We start from the raw sequence: 20,560 nt of genomic DNA on the forward strand, positions 1-20,560 counted from the left end.
CATAATCATAAGAATACATCTTACATATAACTTTCTCAACATTTGTTAAAACATTCGGAGTCATCCTGATTATATAGACTTGTAAACGAAGGTTTGATTAAGTTTATTTTCTTATATATCACAAATGTATTATATTTGAATTACAAGCAATTTTGGTCTGGTTTACTCATTATTTTCCTCCAGCGAACGAATAAGCTGAAATTTGCTAATTTTGATATATATTTTAGTGCTTAAAGTAAATTATTTTTGATTTAAGACATGGTTAGTTTAAATATTTTTATTCGACACGTAAATAAATAAATGACGATTAAAACACACTATGTATAGTTAAAACACATTTTTGAACTTTTCAATTTCACTCACTGGGTTAATAAAATCGTTAAAATTATCTAATATTTTATTTTAAATTTTAATCACATTTGTATTTGTTTTGTGCTTATTTTTGATATATTGGTTGATAATTATAAACACATTGTATGTAATGAAAAAAATTGACGAATATTTTTGGTGAAATTTTTGTGATGTTATTGTAAGTTGAGTTCTATATATCTAACTAGTCAGTGAAACCAATAAATTAAATTGTCTTTAAATACATAAATATTCAATAGCAGTGATGAGTGGGTAAAATTTTAAAAACCAAGCATAAAATCACAAATAAGATACAATTTTTTTTTTAAATCCAAATTAAGATTATCAGCATTATTGTTATGGGATTGTCTTTGATTATGACGAACTTTTTAGGGCGTTCCCAGTAAAATCCTAATATAATTATTATCTATATTTATAGAGGCTCCGGAAGCTTACGTGTAAATAAGCTTATACTTTTGTCAAAATTAAAGTGAAAACATGAGTATTTCAATTTCGTTTTGAGAAAACGCTGATGCTTGGTCGAAGTTTGATAAAGTAGCTTTAAAACGTACAATATTATTGAGTGGTGTTTACAAACAAGCATGTAATACTATCGTTAAAGTGCAAGTGTAAAAAATGAACTAGATTTGGGTAAAAGTTGATTAAAATTCAATGGATGAAATATTACTATTATTGCCTTTTATACAACAAGATTCTGCTATATTTACATTTGAACATTCGTGAATTATTTGGTTAAATCTTATAATTTTCATGGTTTTCAGATGTCTTGCGTACCACGCTAATTAAAAACTATTATCGATTACAATAATATATGACGAAATAAAAAATGTGAAAATTTCATGTCAATTTTCACTATATGTTGAAAATTGTTTTCTAATTTTATTAAAACTTTCAATTATTTGAATCCATTTTTGTGCTTTCAACATATATTTTTTTTAAACAGAAAAATGCTTTAAATAATCAGATGAATTAATGATATTAGAAAAATTGTTGTTTTTTTTTTCACATATAAGGAATTCAATGTTATACACAATTTCGCCAATAAATTTAAGGATGCTTTTCATATTAAAATATGTACATTTACATACATTAGTTAAAGGTACAAATTATCCTTACATGGAAAATAATAAGAAAGTTGAAAAATTAATTATTAGCATTAAATCCTTAGCTTTCTCTACATGACATTTTCCGACGTTAAAATGTACAGTGCCTCATTTCACAAAATATTAAAATATATAGGAAATTTGTAAGTTGGACCAAATTTGGAAGGTGTTTGGTTTTCGTACCATACCACAAGCTCTGAGTTTCCTGTTTCACTTCTTCTTTAATGTTGGCAGAGCTTACGTCGATCAATCCTTCCAAGTCGAAGTGTTTTACTGAACTTTACTTCAAATCCAGTCAAAGGCCATATGCTATATATATATATATATATATATATATATATATATATATATATATATATATATATATATATATATATATATATATATATATATATATATATATGTATATTATTTTTGACTCCTTAAAACGTTACATTAAAGCAAATATTATTAAACATTAGTAACTAGTATTATATGCATAAAAATGAGAAATTATCATTTTGAAATATTTTTTTAATCGATTGTTTATAAAAAAATGGAATAAACCTCGATTAAGTATAAGTAAACAATCTAGTCATGGCGACACAAAATAGTGACATAGCTGATGGTAATTTATAAGTGCTGGTGATTGTCGGAGCTGTGCTGTTGCCTGCTAGAATTTGCGCTGCTAATCTCAGCCTTTCGTGGTACTTGGGATTCTTCCCCGGGGGGTCGAGACATTCGAACTCACAGCATCTTTCACCGACTCGAAAGTTTTCACAAAACTGTAACACAATAATACAATCAATAATTAAAACATATATATATATATATATAAACATATATTCCACAACATCAATAGAGTAAATAAACCGTTTATTGCTTGGCAAGAGAAATAATGGAGTGCAATTTAACAAAATTCTGCGCAATTCTCTGCTCTAGAGTTTTGCTGCATTCGATCGTCATAATGCGCCACCGAAAGTTGCGGTTGAAAATAATGAGAGAAAAAAGTTTATTTCACAGAATTTACGCTTCAATTCCAATAAAAATTTATGCGATAACCGCTTTGATTTAAATTTAAGTAGCTTTGATTTTTGGATTAATACAAAGGAGTCAATATAAGTTGTTAAAAGAAATGGCGTATGGGTAAAAATGGAACAACGCCAACTTTTTCGAATAGGATTTTGGTAGGAAACCTTTATTTTAAATTTTCAACACATGCTCGTTTCCTGAACTTTTCAACCGCAGTACACGTTTGGGATTTGAAATTTATTGACACATGCAAACTTTTCTCACAAATTAACAAAAATATTATATACAGACGTGTAATATATTGGAACATATTGATTACAAAGGCTTTCTAACGAACAATAAATAATAAGATTTAGCGAAAAATTCTGAAAATTTCCACATGGAGAAGTTTTGAATAATCGTACAAAATGGAGATGTTTTATTTATAGTTAAAAAGCTATAAACAAATTAGAATTTGTAATATTATTGTAAATATTGAAACCATATATGTATGTATGTATCGGTCTCCGTGACGAGCCAGAATGTTAAATTACAGAAAACACAAATATCAGAAGGCAAAGATCTAAAATCGAAAGATCTTAGTCGAAAGATCAAAAAAAAGGGTGCATGGTAAACGGTACATACTCACTTAATTTGCGCGAGCAGGATACAACAGGAACAAGAGGAACAGGCTTTTCCTCCCATATTAATGTGCGCGCGCAGAATATGGGAGGAAAAGCCTGTTCCTCTTGTTCCTGTTGTACCCTGCTCGTGCAAATTAAGTGAGTATGTACCGTTTACCATGCACCCTTTTTTTTGATCTTTCGATTTTCGATCTTTGCCTTCCGATATTAGCGTTTTCTGTCGTTTAACATTCTGTCTCGTCACGGAGACCGCTATCAATGATATGTCTATCTGACATATAAATTCATTGTTGAAAAGAGTGTTGAGATGATGTAAATATGGATACAAAATAAAAACATAGATAAAGTAAAAATAATGGTTGGTAGTTGTTATGAATAGAATAAGTGATCCCGAGAATGTACGTTGAGTGCATATTGTTTTCCCAGGGAGGCTGTTGGGGTAGGTGGAAGATCGTTACGTACGTATGGTGCATCGCAGTATATGGCTTTGCACCACTGCGGCTCCGAGTGGTAGCAAACGCAGAGGGAGCAAACTCCTGGTCCGGGAACGTACAGGAGTCCGTGAGCTATGAAGTTGCCTTGGAAGTCCACACACTCTTCGCCTATGCAATCTGAAAACATAAATTCCAAGGAGTTAGCAATGCACAATGTACATATGTACACACACACACACACACATATAATATATTCAAAACGAAAAAGTTATGAACACGGTTGTGAAAACTATGTATTCAAAATAAACGAAAATGGAAATACAAACTTTTGATTTAAGTTTTCCTTCGAGGTGATTCTACGAAAAATAGCCACTGTAATTTATTGGGACGTTACTCTGGTGGAATATTATACCAAATATACCGACATTTGTTGACTATTCTAACAAAAATTATATTGATAACTGGCTTACCTCGATAAAATAAACGAACTTTTGTTATTAATCCACAAGAATAGTCGAAATATGATTTTTCTATTTCTTATGAAGTGGAATTTTATTTAATTCTCATATAAAGATAATTTAATATATTATCCCTATTAATTCAATTCAGTTTCGTGTAAATACGAGTAAATACTAGTACGAGTTTTTTGTTCGCAATTTTACCGATTTAAAGTTCAGCACACTTCCAATTAACCCTTTTAAACGAAAACAAAAAATAGCGTGATCAGAACGCTATCCCAATAAACATGTTTCAATAGAAAAAACTCAATATAAAATAGTATTAACAGTGGGAAAAAAGCTCAAATGAAAATACGTACTTTTGACTTTTGATACGAACTGTACGACTACTTAGGCAGATTTGAAAGCTGAAAAGTACTACAAATAGAAGATAAAATACCCGACTATAGATTACAATATTCGTTTTGAACAGGAAATTGACAGATTTTGAGACATCGACCGAACAACACCAAGATATAGAAAAATCGCGCGATTTAAAAAACACACATCTCTCCGAATCTCGAGCCAATCAACATTTTTTATTACCAGATTCATGTTTACTGGGCATAGATCTATAAGAAAAGTCATATCTTGTCTCTGAACCATTTTTCGTGTCGAACAGTGTTATTAATATTTTATGTATGTATGTATACATATATATGAGCCGTTATATTAGAAAGTCTAATTTTCAGTTCCAAAAACACTATTTCTGTTTGACTTAAATCACAAATTGTTATTACTTATTTTAATTCGACATGTCCAGAATCTTGGAAAAGCAGAATAAACGTATTACAGGCCACCAAGATTAAAAGATATTGTTAAACGCAAAGCATTATATTTATTTAATGTTTTTCGAAATATTTCCCAAAATAAAGAAAAGTGGACTTATGCCGCTTTCAAATATAACGGCTCATATATTGATGACGCGTTTCACAAGAGATAAAGTTTTCATGCATTCACGTGTCATTTATGTATGTATGTATTTTATTAGATTATGCTTGCACAACAATAGTTAAATATTTACATTAATTAAGCTTTACATTTTTAAATTCAATCGAGAAAAGGTCAAAAAAAACATATGTATAATACTTTGAATGTAAAGAAGAAGGCAGATAACAGGGATATTGTCCTGGAGCATGCTTTTGACTAGTAAGTAAGCAGTAAGAGTAGCGTCTGGGTCACTAAGCTATCCGAACTTTTCGGTTTATTTTACCGGGTTGTGAAAAGCGGAAGAAGGAGAAGGGGGAGACCTCTGAGGATTCGGTTCATAGAAAATTTACGAGGCGCGTCTTACCCATAAATGCGACACTCGAGGCATCTCCCCCTTTTCCAAAAGACGATACGCCCTTAGAGGAGGGATGGACCGTCGGACAGAATCCCGAACTTAACCCACTCTTTGGCGAAACAACAAACAACGAGAAAGCTCGTAGGTACATATGTATATTGTAGGTATCATGTGAACTCTTCCAACGTGTACTTTGAGACTCATTTGAAAGGTCGGCAAATATTTTCCCTGTCGTACGTACGACACGAATACGAGTACATAGCATACAGCACGAGGGTAGCTAGCACTCGCACACACATTATTATATTATTCATTTGCTAAATGTGAGTGCTCGACTTTATGTAGTTCAGGTGAAGTTACTGTTAGCAGCCTCCATTTCGAGTCACGGTTCACGTATTTCCGTTGAAAGATTGAAAAGTGTGATCGGCTGGATTTAAGCGTCTGGCTTTTAGAGGCTTTGTATGTAATTTTTTAATGAGTATAAGGTATATAATACGTTTTGTCCCTTGGATTTTGGTGGAATTTTTTTCAATACGTATTATTTTTACTAAGAAATTGTAATAACCTAATTACACGTCCATTTCACTCGATGTATTTAATGTTTCAGCTATCAGCGAAATCAGATCGTTTTATTCGGTGAATATTCAGATCATAGCATATGCAACGTCACAGCTACATATGTAGTATAATAGTGAAGTTATAAAAAATAGCCTTGTAAAAAAAAGTTTTTTAAAAACAAACCTCTTTTTTAGTTTTGTATATAATATTAAGATATATAAATTATTATTTTGAATAAAAATACCAATAATTTTATTTTACTTCCACCATCTATGTATGTATAAAACTAAAGACTACATAGACGTCACCCAGATTTCGAATTTGCAAACTTCAAACGCGTCTTAACCGCTTAGCTGCCCAAAGCGCCTTAAGGCGCAAACAGCCGTATCTATTATACGCTCAGCGCGTCGGCTGGGCGCCTAAGCGGTTAAACGATATTTTATCTCTATCGTAATGGCGGAGGATCCATTTACTTATATTGATGACCAAAATGAGCAATATGGCAAAGTATGAAAACGATCGGATAAGAGGCAATTTTTTTCCTGAATTTTAATCGTAAGTGTGATCGTATGTATCATTATATGTAATAATACATATGTAAGTTAATCTACTTAATGCATCATGTGAATGTTATCCATCTGTGTATCCTAAGGGCTAATTTCGATGAAGTTAAACCGATGGGACCACGTGCAGTCTACTATGTATTACAGATTCGCCCCCCTAGCCACTAGGGTGAAATTACTAGTTCTTTCTGACTTGTCAAATTGAACTTTCCTGGCAACTTACAAGCGTACGAAAGTTCGCATATGTACATCTACAACCCTATCTAGTACTTGCGTCGAGTACAGCTGTCAATATTATTCAAGCTTCCAGTCGGATTCAAAAATTAAAAATCCGTTAAAACAATACATCCACGCGTACATACGTGAATGCATGCTTATTATTTTTTTTTAATTAAAATACCCTTAAAATGGAACGAAATATTAAAACGACAATTTCGCACAAAAAGGATAAATAAATTTATGTAAATTTGATAACGGTCCAATTAGGCGCGCCCGACAGACGGAGGTATTCGAAATTTACATACACACTGTGTTTTGAATAACAAAAAGCGGCTTTAGTACGAAACAATAAGCGCACAGTGAAATAATTTTATTTACGCGTATTTTTAATTTCTTTTAATGAGCAAGAAACGCACCGTGACACAGATAAGTTGAAATTATTACGCGAAACAATTAATCAAATTTGTGTCATGGCGCGCCCGCTATGTTAAGTGGCGCCCTCGCTAGTCCATGGTGATGAAGCTTTCGAATGGCGACCGATGACACGTCCACAACAGATTCAATTTATGCTCTCCGGAAGTTTATAATTGTCAGGAAGGCTGTACTGTATATGTAATATTGTATAATATACGCATATCGTATGGGGGGGAGCATTAATGACAATGCTAATGCCAGGATAAAGACAATCAGATAATGTTCATCCGGCTAGAATGAACCCTAGTATCAACTGGATATAGTCAACAATGGCGCACCATTGTCAGAAATCTTGTTGAAAGCTGCATTAACAACCAGTCGAGTGGAAGGCTTGAATACGGCACCATTGACAGGTCATATCCGTTCAGGTTAGAAATTAATAGATGGTGAACATTGTGGCGTATGTAGTACATATGCATGTCGAAACATGCTCTTAGAGTACACAGCTCTCCAACGTTCTCGTTCTCATCCATAATTTAAAACCTAGATTGCGTTTTGCTTTGTCGGTGGGGAATATCGTGTTGACTAGACTTTATTTATATTTTTGCCACGGTGCCATTACATGTTGTCCCATAGCGACACCTATGGTTTCACATATATTTATAAATTTGAAATTATATTCAAATAGGTAGGTTGGTGTTGCCAATTTGGCAAGGAATCGTTTCAACAATGGAATCAGATATGTTGCCAATCTGATAGGAAACGATCGACAAATATCCAAGTCTGACCAGCAGTACTGCAAAGATACTTGGAATACATTATTTTCAATCGAGTTCAAATCGAACACGGACCTATCGGTGATTAGCATTAACGCAATCCCCGAGCAATACTACTGGCTATAAATGGATTAAATCCTCGTTGTAAATTCGTCAATCAACCAACATTATGTTTATAAAATCAGCAGCGCATCCTCCAACACGTACTTTACATACTACTATATCAAACTTTTTTTAGTCTTATTGCTTATTTTTGTTTTTTTTTTGATGTACAAATATTATATAAAGGAACATAAGACTTTTCGTGTGTTTTTTTTTGTTTAATAATCTAATATTTCTATTGTTTTTTTTTAATATACTAATGGTTTTACCCGGCTTCGTACGGTATTTGTAATAAAAATCGCTTAAACATGGTTAAGTTAAATCGCTTAAACATTGTTTTTTTTTATTCCGGAACTGAAACAGAAATCCAGATCCGAAACTTAAAAAATAATCCGGAACCGGAACTGAAATAGAAATCGGGATCCGGAACTGAAAAAGGAATTGAAATCGAAAACGATATCGTCGGCATAGAAACTTCGATTTGTTCGATGACGTCACGGATTCTACGAATCAAAACTTACATACATACAAAGTCTCTTTTGAAATTGGGTGACCGTCACCGCACCGAATATTAAAAAATCGAAAATGTTCATTTACCATGCATACATATGAAAAACGGTTAGTATATATGTACATATATCAGTGGCGTGCGGTAAAAGTCTCTCTCCGCCCTTTGGGCGAGCAGGACACAAGAGGAACAAGAGGAACAGGTTTTTCCTCCCGTATCCTGCGCGCGCCCATTAAACAAGGCTGTATGAAAAAAGAGAGATAATTTCACCGCATGCCAATGATATATATTATATATGCATAGTACCGTTTACCATGCACCCTTTTTTTTGATCTTTTGACTTAAGATCTTTCGACTTTCGATCTTTGCCTTCCGACATTTGCTTTTTCAATCTTTTGACTTTCGGTGCCGTGAGGTAGACCCCTAATGTAATAGTAAACATTTTATTAATAATTTTATTTTAATTAGATTTATTTGAATATTCATTTGTTTTTTATTAAATTTAACGTCACGGATTCTATGAACCAAAATATACATACATACATACAAAGTCTCTTACGAAATTATATATTAGATTAGAAGTTATTTTTAAATTCTATATTTATGTTTTTAAATGATAAACATTTTTTTTAAATTCACACACATTTTATGAAATGCTTGCGATGAATGTGTTTTTTGTTTTATAAAATGCGCATTTAAATTGTCCCCAATTTAGTATGCTTATTGATGTCCACGCGGCAGATTTAAATCTAATAAAAAAAATCGTATGAGATCGAAACAACGAATATAATTTGGAGTAGGCCTGTCGTCAACAGCCTGCAGCTCCGACCCTATTGGGCAATTGGGGTCCGAGTATTGTTATTAGACAATGCTTCGGATACCTACGTTAATGTTAGTCGTAACACGTGTTTACGTACGTACGGTACATAATACAAAAGTGCCTTATCAGACTACGGCATAACATTGTGCGTATACCGAATCGTCTTCAGTATAACGTACTCGTACAAGTAGAGAGTGTGAATACGGGTTACTGCTAATACAAGTACATACATACATACATATGTATTAAGTACATACATACATACATATATCGCATTGTGATCGAGTGATTTATTACAGCGAAAACGTTCATCTAGTGCGAAAACATACCATAGCATTAGGTGCTACGCCAACGTAGCATATTTACCACGTTGAAATTCCTCAGCCAAACAAAACGACGGGTCTGGATAATCATCTTTCAGGAAACTTTACCAAACAAACTGAGCCGAGATGGATGATATAGCTGTCTTGAATTCGCAAGGCGTGTCTACATAAACGATCAAACTCTTTTCTACTGCGTTTACATGGATTCAATATGAAGTGGAATTGTTTTGTTCAAAAGTAGACTAATCTCATTTGGGGGAGTGGAAGCTGGAATACTAAATAAAATGCCTGTCACTTTAGAGGGTGGGGGTATACTTTTTTTTAGATTTCTTCACGACAAACTTTATTACTATAATATGTATATGTATATTTTGAAGATGATTCGCACCAAAGAAGTTTTTGAATAATAACTGAATCACTCAGCAATCCTCGGACTGGTGAGAGATGGAAAAAGTAAATAGTGGAACTTTTTAAGGTAATTATGTATGAAAAAGACCGATGCGGTGCAAACGATCGACAAGCGCCAGACAGACTGAACCACAGATTAACGACACGTGTACCTTATGCGTGCGCACTGCTCGCACTTACACTAAGCGAAATCTACCCGAAGTCCCGACATACCTACCCTGTATACGTTCTGTGCTTTTGATACCGATTTAGTTCCGAATTTCGCCTTATTAAACTCACCAGAAAGATCCAACTCAATTTTAATAATTGCATCTGTGCACATCGAAAGGTTACTCGTCATCTGATGTGCAATCTATCATTCGTGAAGTCGAGAATTGCGGTTAAAGCAGCCATCTAGTTAATCTGTGGTTCAGTCTGTCTGGCGCTTGTCGATCGTTTGCACCAAACCCGAAAAATCTTATATATAAAACAAAGACCAATTGTTGTATGTGTGTGTGTGTATGATTAGCTGTTGTTAAATATTCAAATAAATTTAATAAAAATGCAAATGATTATTTACTATTAGATTAGTCATATTAAAAATAAATGAATATTTACTATTAGATTAGCCATATTACAAATAACGAGCAAAGCCGGGTGAAATCACTAGTTATTTGTGAAAATAAGCATATTTTACTGCAAAAGTATGGTTTGACTTGAACAGATAACTTTATTTGTAGGTGTTAACCTAATTTATAGGTTCAAATTAATCGAAATAGTAACTAGATACAATTATAAAATTGATGCACCACCTTGAATCCTCATGCGTGCCACATTGTGGCACACAGGTCACAGTTTTGCGTTCGCTGCGCTGACATGAATTACACTAAATTATTTTTATGGATACTAATATGGGCTTGACCGGTTTTTTCAGTATGAAGCGGTTAGCACACCGTGTGATACTTTTTTTACAGTGGAAAACTTTGCGCTCAATCCGTCTGGGACGTATAAATTCAGAGCAAACGTGAAAATACTGTGACTTCGTGAATTCAAGCGTTCAGCCGATAAAGTATGCAAAAACATAGCGAGGCGAAACGGCATAATTTCAGTAAGAGGCGGTAAAAAACGCCCCGTTTCATAACAACGAGAAGCTGAAATTATAAATAAGACAATTCTGAAAGTGGAGACGACGTTCGAGTGAAAGAAAAATGTATGTATTCTAAACAGGGAGTAGGCTACAATTAAATTTTCAGTATTGTGTACATACATAATGTACATATGTATATATGTAGGTATATAATAATGTGTGAATAAATCTTTTGAACTTCTTCTTGTATGTTAAGAATAACTGGATCGCAGTAAGCTATTGCTTAGACAAAGTTTAGTTAATCCTCGGCTGGGAAATTTCTTACAAGTAGGAAAAACAACACTTGTATGCATTTACAAAGCATTTCCTAATCCTTGTGCATATACATATGTACATCATAAAGTATATATGTAGGCTAAAGATAATCTTAGTTTTAGCAGTAAAAACTTTTTTGTCTAAACTTTATATTGCGAAAGGAAAATTTCACAATTTTCAGATTTTCCGTAATCTCGAATTTAGAAAATTTTTCGTTAGCAGTGACACATTATTTTAGTGTTTATGTGAGAGCGTAGAAAAAATAAATGAAATATTTACTAATGGAGAACAGATAAGCTAAATAATATAAATAAGCCACAGCGTCGTGCACTAGTATGTAGAATTATCGTAGAGATGTCGTGGGTTCAAGAGTGGCTATTGAAAAAAAAAATACAAGCTTAATTATTGTGACGGATCCATTAAATCTGTATCCTCCCCCATAGTTTCGCAAATTTGCTTTGTTTAAAATAAATGTACTGTTGATGATCTGACCATATGGATAATTCCTATCATGGCATATACATACATACATATGTATGTTATACGTACATATATAAAAATGGCAAAGTATGAAAACGATCGGATAAGAGCCCAAATTTTTTTTTACTAGTGATCGTAAGTGAAAGTAAGAAGAGGTTAGTAATAAAAAAAATTTAAAATAAATGAATATACATATTAACAAAAATTTAACTCACTCATTTTCAAAAAAAATGTGATCGAAAATAAATATATGTATGTATGTATGTATTACAGTGAAAGCATATTTTCACCAATTGAAGCAGTGAAAATGTATCAAACAATGAATTTACAACGTTTAGCTTTATAAATTTAACCCTAACAACCCAATCTCAAATGAACAGGGCCAACCCTTACTTAACCTAACCTATCTTAACCCTTAAATAATACCAACCCTAACAATCTAATCTTAAATGAATAAAACCAATCCTAAAAATGTAACTAGTTATGATTTCACTGTTTCACATCAGTGAAAATATATTTTCACTTGAAATATAATTTCACTGTGACATACAAATGTATGTACATGTACAAACATATATGAACTGTGTATTTAAAAAATACCAAAAGTGTATTTGGAAATAGTCTCAGGTATTATATCTTTGATTTTAAATTTAAAAATGATACGCCTTAGTATAGACTCATTCTACCACTAATAATTACAAATATGAACTAGTCGATACAAAGTTTTCTTCTGAAATCAAAACAGCTCACCTGACATAAAAATGAAATTACATATGTGTGTATTTCGGTACTACCGATATTCTATGTACATATTTTTTACTACGAGTATATGTATGTAGTAAGTACTGAAAATCGAATTCTAGTCAAAAACCACTAGATTAATTTAGATAGCACCGGTATTGGATTCCCTAATGAGCATACATACATAAATTCAAACGTAAATAATAAGTCACAGACAGAGTTTTTAGTGACACCAGCTGGGATCTGAACAAAATCATTTTCTATTATTTAAAATTAAAAAAGTATACACAATCAGAAATTTCGTATAAAAATATTTGACGTTTCTCGAGAAAACCGCTTTCAAAATTGAATTTTTGTGCGACCAAAAAAAACAAAAGAAATGAATTCTATTTTTCCAAATACTTTTTATGAAAATATGGTTTCTTATAGACGAATTCCGCAACTGGCTAGAGTTGTCTTTCGACATAACCTTCAGCCGATTTTTCCCCTCACGTCGCGATTTTTTCTGAAACTGTTTACAAACTCAGGATTTATTTGCTCGAAAGCTCGACCTACCACTTAAATAAAGACACAACCTTGGCTTAGATATTAGACTTAAATTATTTAGAATATGAAACGAACGTCGTATTTGAACAGCGGATTGTTCCGTGCACATACGAGTACGTCGGCAATATTATATATTATAAACCGATACGCTCAAATTTATTAATATTTCAGCGCCATTATGGCTGTATCAACATTTTGCTGTTTGCTATTCTAATGACGTCAGCATTATACACGCGATCTACCCCAGCGCATTTCATTTACACTTTCCACAGTTTCGCATAGTTGGCGCAATTATTATTAAAATCAATATATTTTTTTAAAACAACTAAACATATTCATGAGTTTCATTCGAAATTCGAAATATTTTCCCAAGATACTTTTATTAGTCTATGGTTCAAGAACCCCTTGCAGATACCTGGATGTCTGGAAAAACAATCCATTTTTATTTTCATTTTATTGACATATTATATGTACATATACATACATTTACATAGACAACAAATGCAAACATACAAACATTAACAATGCTAATAAGTAATTTAACTAATTTTTCTTTATCCTGTAGGGATATACTTACATACAAAATAATTCTTGAACTAGTAAAAAATACGCATTTGAAATGGTTTTCATTATATAAAATTTCTCAGCCCTGTAAAGAAGTATTACAGTTCGGTTTATTTTAAAAATGAACGGTATCCAAATTGCCTCCAAAATATATACACAGACAGTGGCGGACTGGGACTGAAATTAGTGCATGCCAGGATTCAAAGGGGGCCCACCCAGAGTTAAAAAAATTTGTCCCCCCCCCATATAACAAAATTTTCTTCTTTCCATCACGCTAAAAATGAAAAAAATAAGCTTATTTTTGAAAAAATAATTACAAAAAAATATTATGTAAAAAGCGAAAAAAGCGCCGCAGTCGAAAATTTTTTTCCAAAAATCTTCACATGATCAACAAAAATCGACCATCTAACTGAGTCACTAAAAAACTATCTCAATTTCTACCGACTATCTTTTCACTTTATCTATGTACATATGTACATAATAACAATAGGTAAAGTTTGTGATCATGCGAAAATTTGAACTCAGAATCGATCACTGATCACGTTAATATACGAAATTTCCGAAAAATAAACGTTACACATCTATTTTTGAGACAAAATAAAGTAAAGGGAACCTTTCTCGTGATTCACTCTATAGGATGAATAATTTCTAAGAATTTTACCCAAGGAATACCACTTAAAAACCAAAATATACTTGTTTCGAAATATTAAAATCTTTTTTTTTTCACATAGCAACGATTATTTTATTAGTTACCCAAAAGTAACATACATAAGAAATAAACGTAGATCCATAGTATCTCATTAATCATTGAATTCATAATATTCACACTATTCCTTAATTTAGGGGGGCGAGTGTACTTAAATTTTGATCAAATTTAAGTAGGAGAGCCTTACTTCAAAAAGACAATTTTTTTAGTATTTTTAGATTAAAGAATATACATATGTACTATTTAGATAAAGTAATCCTTGTTCATAAGTACAGGAATATCCGTGTATATCCGTGGAAGTACATATAAGGATCCGTGAAGTGCAAAGGTTAAGAGCTACACACTACTGGTTTATATTTTAAGTCGTCCGAGTTTCAAAATATGGGAGCATAATATCGATAGTAAAAAAGTACTACTTCGAATCTGGTTATTTCCTTGCGTTATTATTCAGGGTCGGCATACAGAGTAAAGACACTCATATGTCTCTCGAGGCAGATGTCGCTCCATTTGTCACATAAACTTGTGCAATATAACACGCCGGAACGAGCTAAGAGAAAAAACGCGAAGGAAATTTTACCAATTTTTACAAGGATGTGGTCACATCATCGATCTCGTACCCTTCCTTCTAGAATGATTGAAGTTGATATCCTTTTCGATCCGGACGCCCACGCGTACTCAAACGGGAACAGTTAATTTTTAAGAAATACGGTTACAATATATGTACATATATGAATATAGTTATTGTATATACATATAATACTATGTTTATGCATCAGTGGTTTTCAATCTGGTTGGATTCAACAAAGTCTTTTTCACAATAAAAAGTCAACGGCGTAGTGCACTGGTAGAGCTATTGCATATACGCTGAATTATTGCATGTGGCCAAATACGCTGCTGACGTTTTGTTTATCAAAACACAGATCGACCGTCTCCTGTTGCAATTTTCCAATTTTTCTAACTTAATTGTGCGACGGATATAATAAATCGCTATCCTTCCCTCAGTTTCGCGCAAATTCGAGTTATTAGAATCTCGAATTTGTTGAATCTTATAAATGCTACCCACATAATATATTTCTCACAAATTCACTATGTATCAAAAATTTGTTGATTGCTCATAGATGTCGCTATTGTATTCTATGTACTGTTATATTTGAAAAATTGTTAGTAGGTACTTACATCTAATATATAATTTCGAAAGAGAATTTATAACTATGCAAGGTTTGAGTGGGAGCATCGAAAAGTTTCTTTGACGACGATATTAATATCGTTGAATATTATTTTTTTTCGATTAAAATAAATTTAATAAAAGACAAATGAATGAGATTAGCCATTTTTAAGCTGTTTATATTACAAATACCGAGCGAAGCCGGGTAAAACCACTAGTAGGTATATAAAGTGACAAAAGCATATTGACTATATATGTATGTACATATGTACATACATACGTATGAATGAATGTGGATTATATGAAGGGAGAAAATAGCGATATTTTTACAGAACTACCCGTGATTTATGTAAAAAAAATTAAAATCATTATATCTAAATATGTATATACAGAACTACTGTATCAGAAAACCGTTAATAATGCACAATTGCCAATTTTTTTTATAAAAGTTGACATACTTTCCTTCAAAAATCGATTTCGATTTCATTATTTCTTATAGAAAATGATTTGACATGATCTGGAAAAATAAAATGATTTCAAACACTCTGAAATGTTTTACTACATATTAAAATACCATGTTAAACAATGTTCTCTACATATGGAGATAACCTAAAGCCATTTCAATATTTATGGTAAAACACCATAGACGCAAAATTATTAAATACAATAACGAATCACATATTTTAATGCGCCTTCCTGGCCAATTACAAATTACAATTACAAATACAAATGCACCATTTTTATTACAATAACGAATCACATATTTTAATACTAAATTGAGAAGCACTGCATTCTAGTTAAAAGAAAAAAATAGGGCATTGTATATGGAAAACTCGTCCTGAACGTTAAGGAATCACGTGCGCCCCGTATAAGTAAGCTTTCGCTACAAAGCCCGACTTCCACAGATCCTCGGTTCATTTAATCTGTGATATTTATTTTATATATATAGCCCGACATTCATATGGAATACTTATTTATTAATTTAATCTTATTATCCATATTTTATCACGAATCATACAAATAATTAATTTGCACAGTTAAATGTAGTCAAACTATCACGGAGGAAATTATTATATTCATACAATAAATAAGAAAATTCGCACATACATATGTATATACATACATACATACATACGTATATGAACATACGTATAAAACGAACGTATTCGTAAATGCGACAAAAGAGGCGAGTCTACTAAAAGGATACACCTTGGGGTCTAAAAGAATATACGAGTATATCGGACAAGTTAATGGAAAACGTGAGCGAAATGAAGCGGAAAAGAATAAAAAAAAACCTGCTGTTAGGATAAGTGATGCGTTAAGAAACATCGAGACATGATTGATAATTCAAAGATTTCAACTACAATGATGTCACATTCGCAAATTATTATTGTTTCAATTATATAAGCGAAATATATTTGCGCTATTTGGAATATCGATGGAAATGCTGTCGGGAAAATTTTGCATAGTTGGTGTGGAGGTGTTTAAGCGCGACTTTTCCGTCGGAAAATACGGCAACGATTTATTTATTTCTATTTAAGATCGACATTTACACGTTTACGTTTACGATGACGTTAAGGTAAAGCTTCGGAAAAACTGGCACGTCTAAATTGGCCGTGCACGTAAATCGAAACGAAAAGAAAAACTCTCGATCGCGATATGAATGAATTAAAGATGTTATAGACGGTCGATGCTGCTGGGGGGTTTGACGTCTTTTTTCGCATTTGCATATTTAAAACCGCGCTGGAATCTTTTAAGTCGAACCGAGAGTTTCGCTAAATGATGATTGTAAAATTAGTTTCAAATTAGAGACGAATGCTTCGCTTAAAATATATTTCGAAACGGATATAACGCGTAGATAATGCGACTTATGAAAATTTCCGCAACATTTAAATGCACAGATTATATCATTGTTTGTAAACAAAGCGAAGTAAATTTCAGTGTATTGAAAAGTAAATATAATTGTCAGGAAGTGATGATAATTTTTATTGCTGTTTAACAATAAGAAGATATGGGGTGTCGGGTGAAAATTCAGTTGATTCAATTTTCAGAATTGAAATTCGTGACGGTTTTATAAAATCTATTGATTTAACTTATTTTAACATTTGAAGCTTGTAATTTTTAAATATTTAGTGCAAAAAAGTGAGCTGATCGAAGATCAGCGGGAGTAAAGCGGAAGGTGAGTTAGAATATTTACAGAAAGCAATATCAAATAAATAATCATCATCATAATTTGCAGCCATTCACCATCCAATTTTGGATGAAAACCTCTGCGACACGCTTCCATTCGTCGCTGTTTTGCGCAAGTATCATCAATCTCACTCCACACGTACATATGTATAATTTCGTCCATCCATCTTCCTTGCGGCTCCACTTTTTACCCTTTTACATTCTCTCGGGTACTATTTCAGCACTTCTTTTGTCCACCTTTTGTCTATTCTTCTAGCTACGTGACCCACTCATTGCCATTTCAGTCCCTTCACTATATCCGTCATACTCACCCACATATTCCGTTGTTCATCTCTCCTCGTTATGCTGAGAATACAGCATCCTATGTGTACTTCTTTAAGTGCAAGTGTAATATTTTGAGATTCTATGTCCAAGTTTTACATACGTGATCACCTTGATTTTGAAGAATTGATTTTTGATTAATGTATCAAAACACATCGATCGAAGATCTTTTTCTTCAGACAAAGTGGCCTTTTTGATTTAAAAACAGGCGTTTATGGCCTTTAAAAACGCACATATATGAACCGTCATATTTGAAAGTGGCATAAGTCCATTATCCAAACATTAAATATAATGTTTTGCGTTTAACAATATTTAAAAATACTGGTGGCCTGTAATATGCTTATTATACTTTTTCAAAATTCTGGACATATCGAATTAAAAGAAGTGAAAAGAAGCAATTTTTTAATTAATTTAAACACAAATAGTGTTTTTGGAACTGAAAATTGGACTTCAGCCACTTTCAAATATAACAGCTCATATATATGAATAATATATTAGGGGTCATAATACCGGTTTTTTGTCAAAATTTGGCCTTCGGTACTTCAAATATAATGTAGGTATATGATACATATATATTTACATACATGTAAATGTTCAGATAATGGGTCGAAATTTTCAATGTAATACGTTTTATTGTACTTTACTTCAATACTGTATATATTTTGTTTAATTATGTACATATTATATTACATCGAAAATGAGTCAAGAAGCACACTTTTTCAAAAACGATTTTTTTCATATCGGTGAATCTTACTGTATTGAAAAAGTATTTTTTTTACCATATTAACAACGTTGAAAACCAATGTAGAAACCGTTTTATTCATAAAAAAAGAACTTGTGCTTTTCTTTCACACATAATGATACGTACTAACGACTTCTTCCATAACAACGACGATTTAATAAGAATCGAAAACAAATGCGTGCGTACACAAAAAAACAATCGAATCGATTCGATCGCATAGAGAACGATTCAAATTTGAATAACGGAAAATTATGCGTTTTTCTTGCTTTGTTTGAGCGCGGAAAAGCGCGGAAAATGGGGATGGAGAGGTTATGTGCGCGGTAACAGAGGAATATGTAGGTGTCGAAGCACGGATGGGGAAGGAGAGCGGAATGCAGGAAGTTGATCTTACTTGCTGGAGTGACCAGAAGCAGGGCTGCGGCGGCGGCCAGCAGGGCGGGTGGGGGGCTCCGGGGGTGGGTCTGGGGGCGGAGGGCCATCTCGCGGCGGCGCTGCCGCTGGGGGCGCCGCCACCGCGACCACTGCGCCGCTCTACCGCGGACACACTGCGGCAGCACACACCCACCCACCCCCACACCCACACCCACACCCACCCCCACCCACATTCACCCACCCACCCACCCACGCGCCGGCCCGCAACACGCCCGATAATCCCCCCTCACCCTTCACCCTTCGCCCCCCGTTCTTCCGGCACCCGACCGACTCCACCGTCGCTCCACTGCCCTTCAAATTCTCGCCGTTTTCTTTCCGTAACCCTTTCCCTGGACGTAGAACTACATCTATTAATTAAGGCAACTTTCCAAACGTCGCATTTAAAATCTTCAAGTTTATTGCCACTCAACTCAGTGTTGTACCCGATGAAATATCATCGCATGGGTGTTGGCATATTACAAAGTTATTAAATAAAATATATTAAAAAAAAAAGTAATGCGTCGCTCTTATGTTCGATCCGCACGCGGTCGAATTTTTTTCAAATACTTTTTAAATATATTTATATTTAACTAGCTGAACGCCACAATAATGCAGTTCCCGTTGCGTTCCGAACACATTTGATTTTTGATTTTTAAATGCTTTTTATTATTACGAAATTATGTTCACAACACATCTTATATCTATTTTAATAGCTACTGATCTACTGATCATTTTCTATTTTACAATTTAATTTAATTTGGTTAGTAATCACAGTATTATATTATTATAATGTTAATCTAAAGCATAATAGGAAAAAGAGCTCAAAAACCTATTTACAATCCTTATAAATGTTCATAATACATCTAATACATAATATTAATTAAAGACTCTCTAAAGTCGATGATCTAAAGCAGATTATGTTTAGGTAATCTGTGTTTATACCTGAAGGGTATAGACATTTTGTTGTACTGAGACTCTTCACAAGTGTGTTAGTATGGTTATTAGTGATTCTGTCATAGAATCTACTGGTTAGTTTGTTAGTAATGTCTGTAACAAACGGAATATTATATATGGCATGCAGTTTTTTCAGGTTAGTATATATGGGTGTATTATAAATTATTTTTAGGGATTTATTTTGTATTACTTGGAGCTTGGAAAGGTTAGTATTCGAGGCGTTATTCCATACAGGTGAAGCATAGGTTAATAATGGTAATATGAGCGCGCGATTTAATTTTATTTTATTTAGCGTTGATAAAGAACTATGGCGATTAAATATTGGATATATTGAGGATATACCCCG

General features: G+C 33.1%; 2 protein-coding genes across 2 annotated transcripts in view; one reads left to right on the plus strand and one right to left on the minus strand.

The window, feature by feature from the left end:
• The window catches only part of LOC143918144 (katanin p60 ATPase-containing subunit A-like 2), a 145,173-nt gene that overhangs the window by 112,145 nt on the left and 12,468 nt on the right, over positions 1-20,560 (plus strand). The window lies entirely within an intron of this gene.
• Positions 1,901-19,328, minus strand: LOC143917727 (uncharacterized). The gene is made up of 3 exons (XM_077439308.1): positions 19,241-19,328; positions 3,569-3,717; positions 1,901-2,236 (listed from the first exon to the last, which is right to left on the minus strand). The coding sequence occupies exons 1-3, from the start codon at positions 19,326-19,328 to the stop codon at positions 2,024-2,026; spliced, it is 450 nt and encodes a 149-aa protein (XP_077295434.1). The 3' UTR covers positions 1,901-2,023.

This window comes from Arctopsyche grandis, chromosome 10, assembly GCF_051622035.1.
Source record: "Arctopsyche grandis isolate Sample6627 chromosome 10, ASM5162203v2, whole genome shotgun sequence".
NCBI lineage: Eukaryota > Metazoa > Arthropoda > Insecta > Trichoptera > Hydropsychidae > Arctopsyche > Arctopsyche grandis.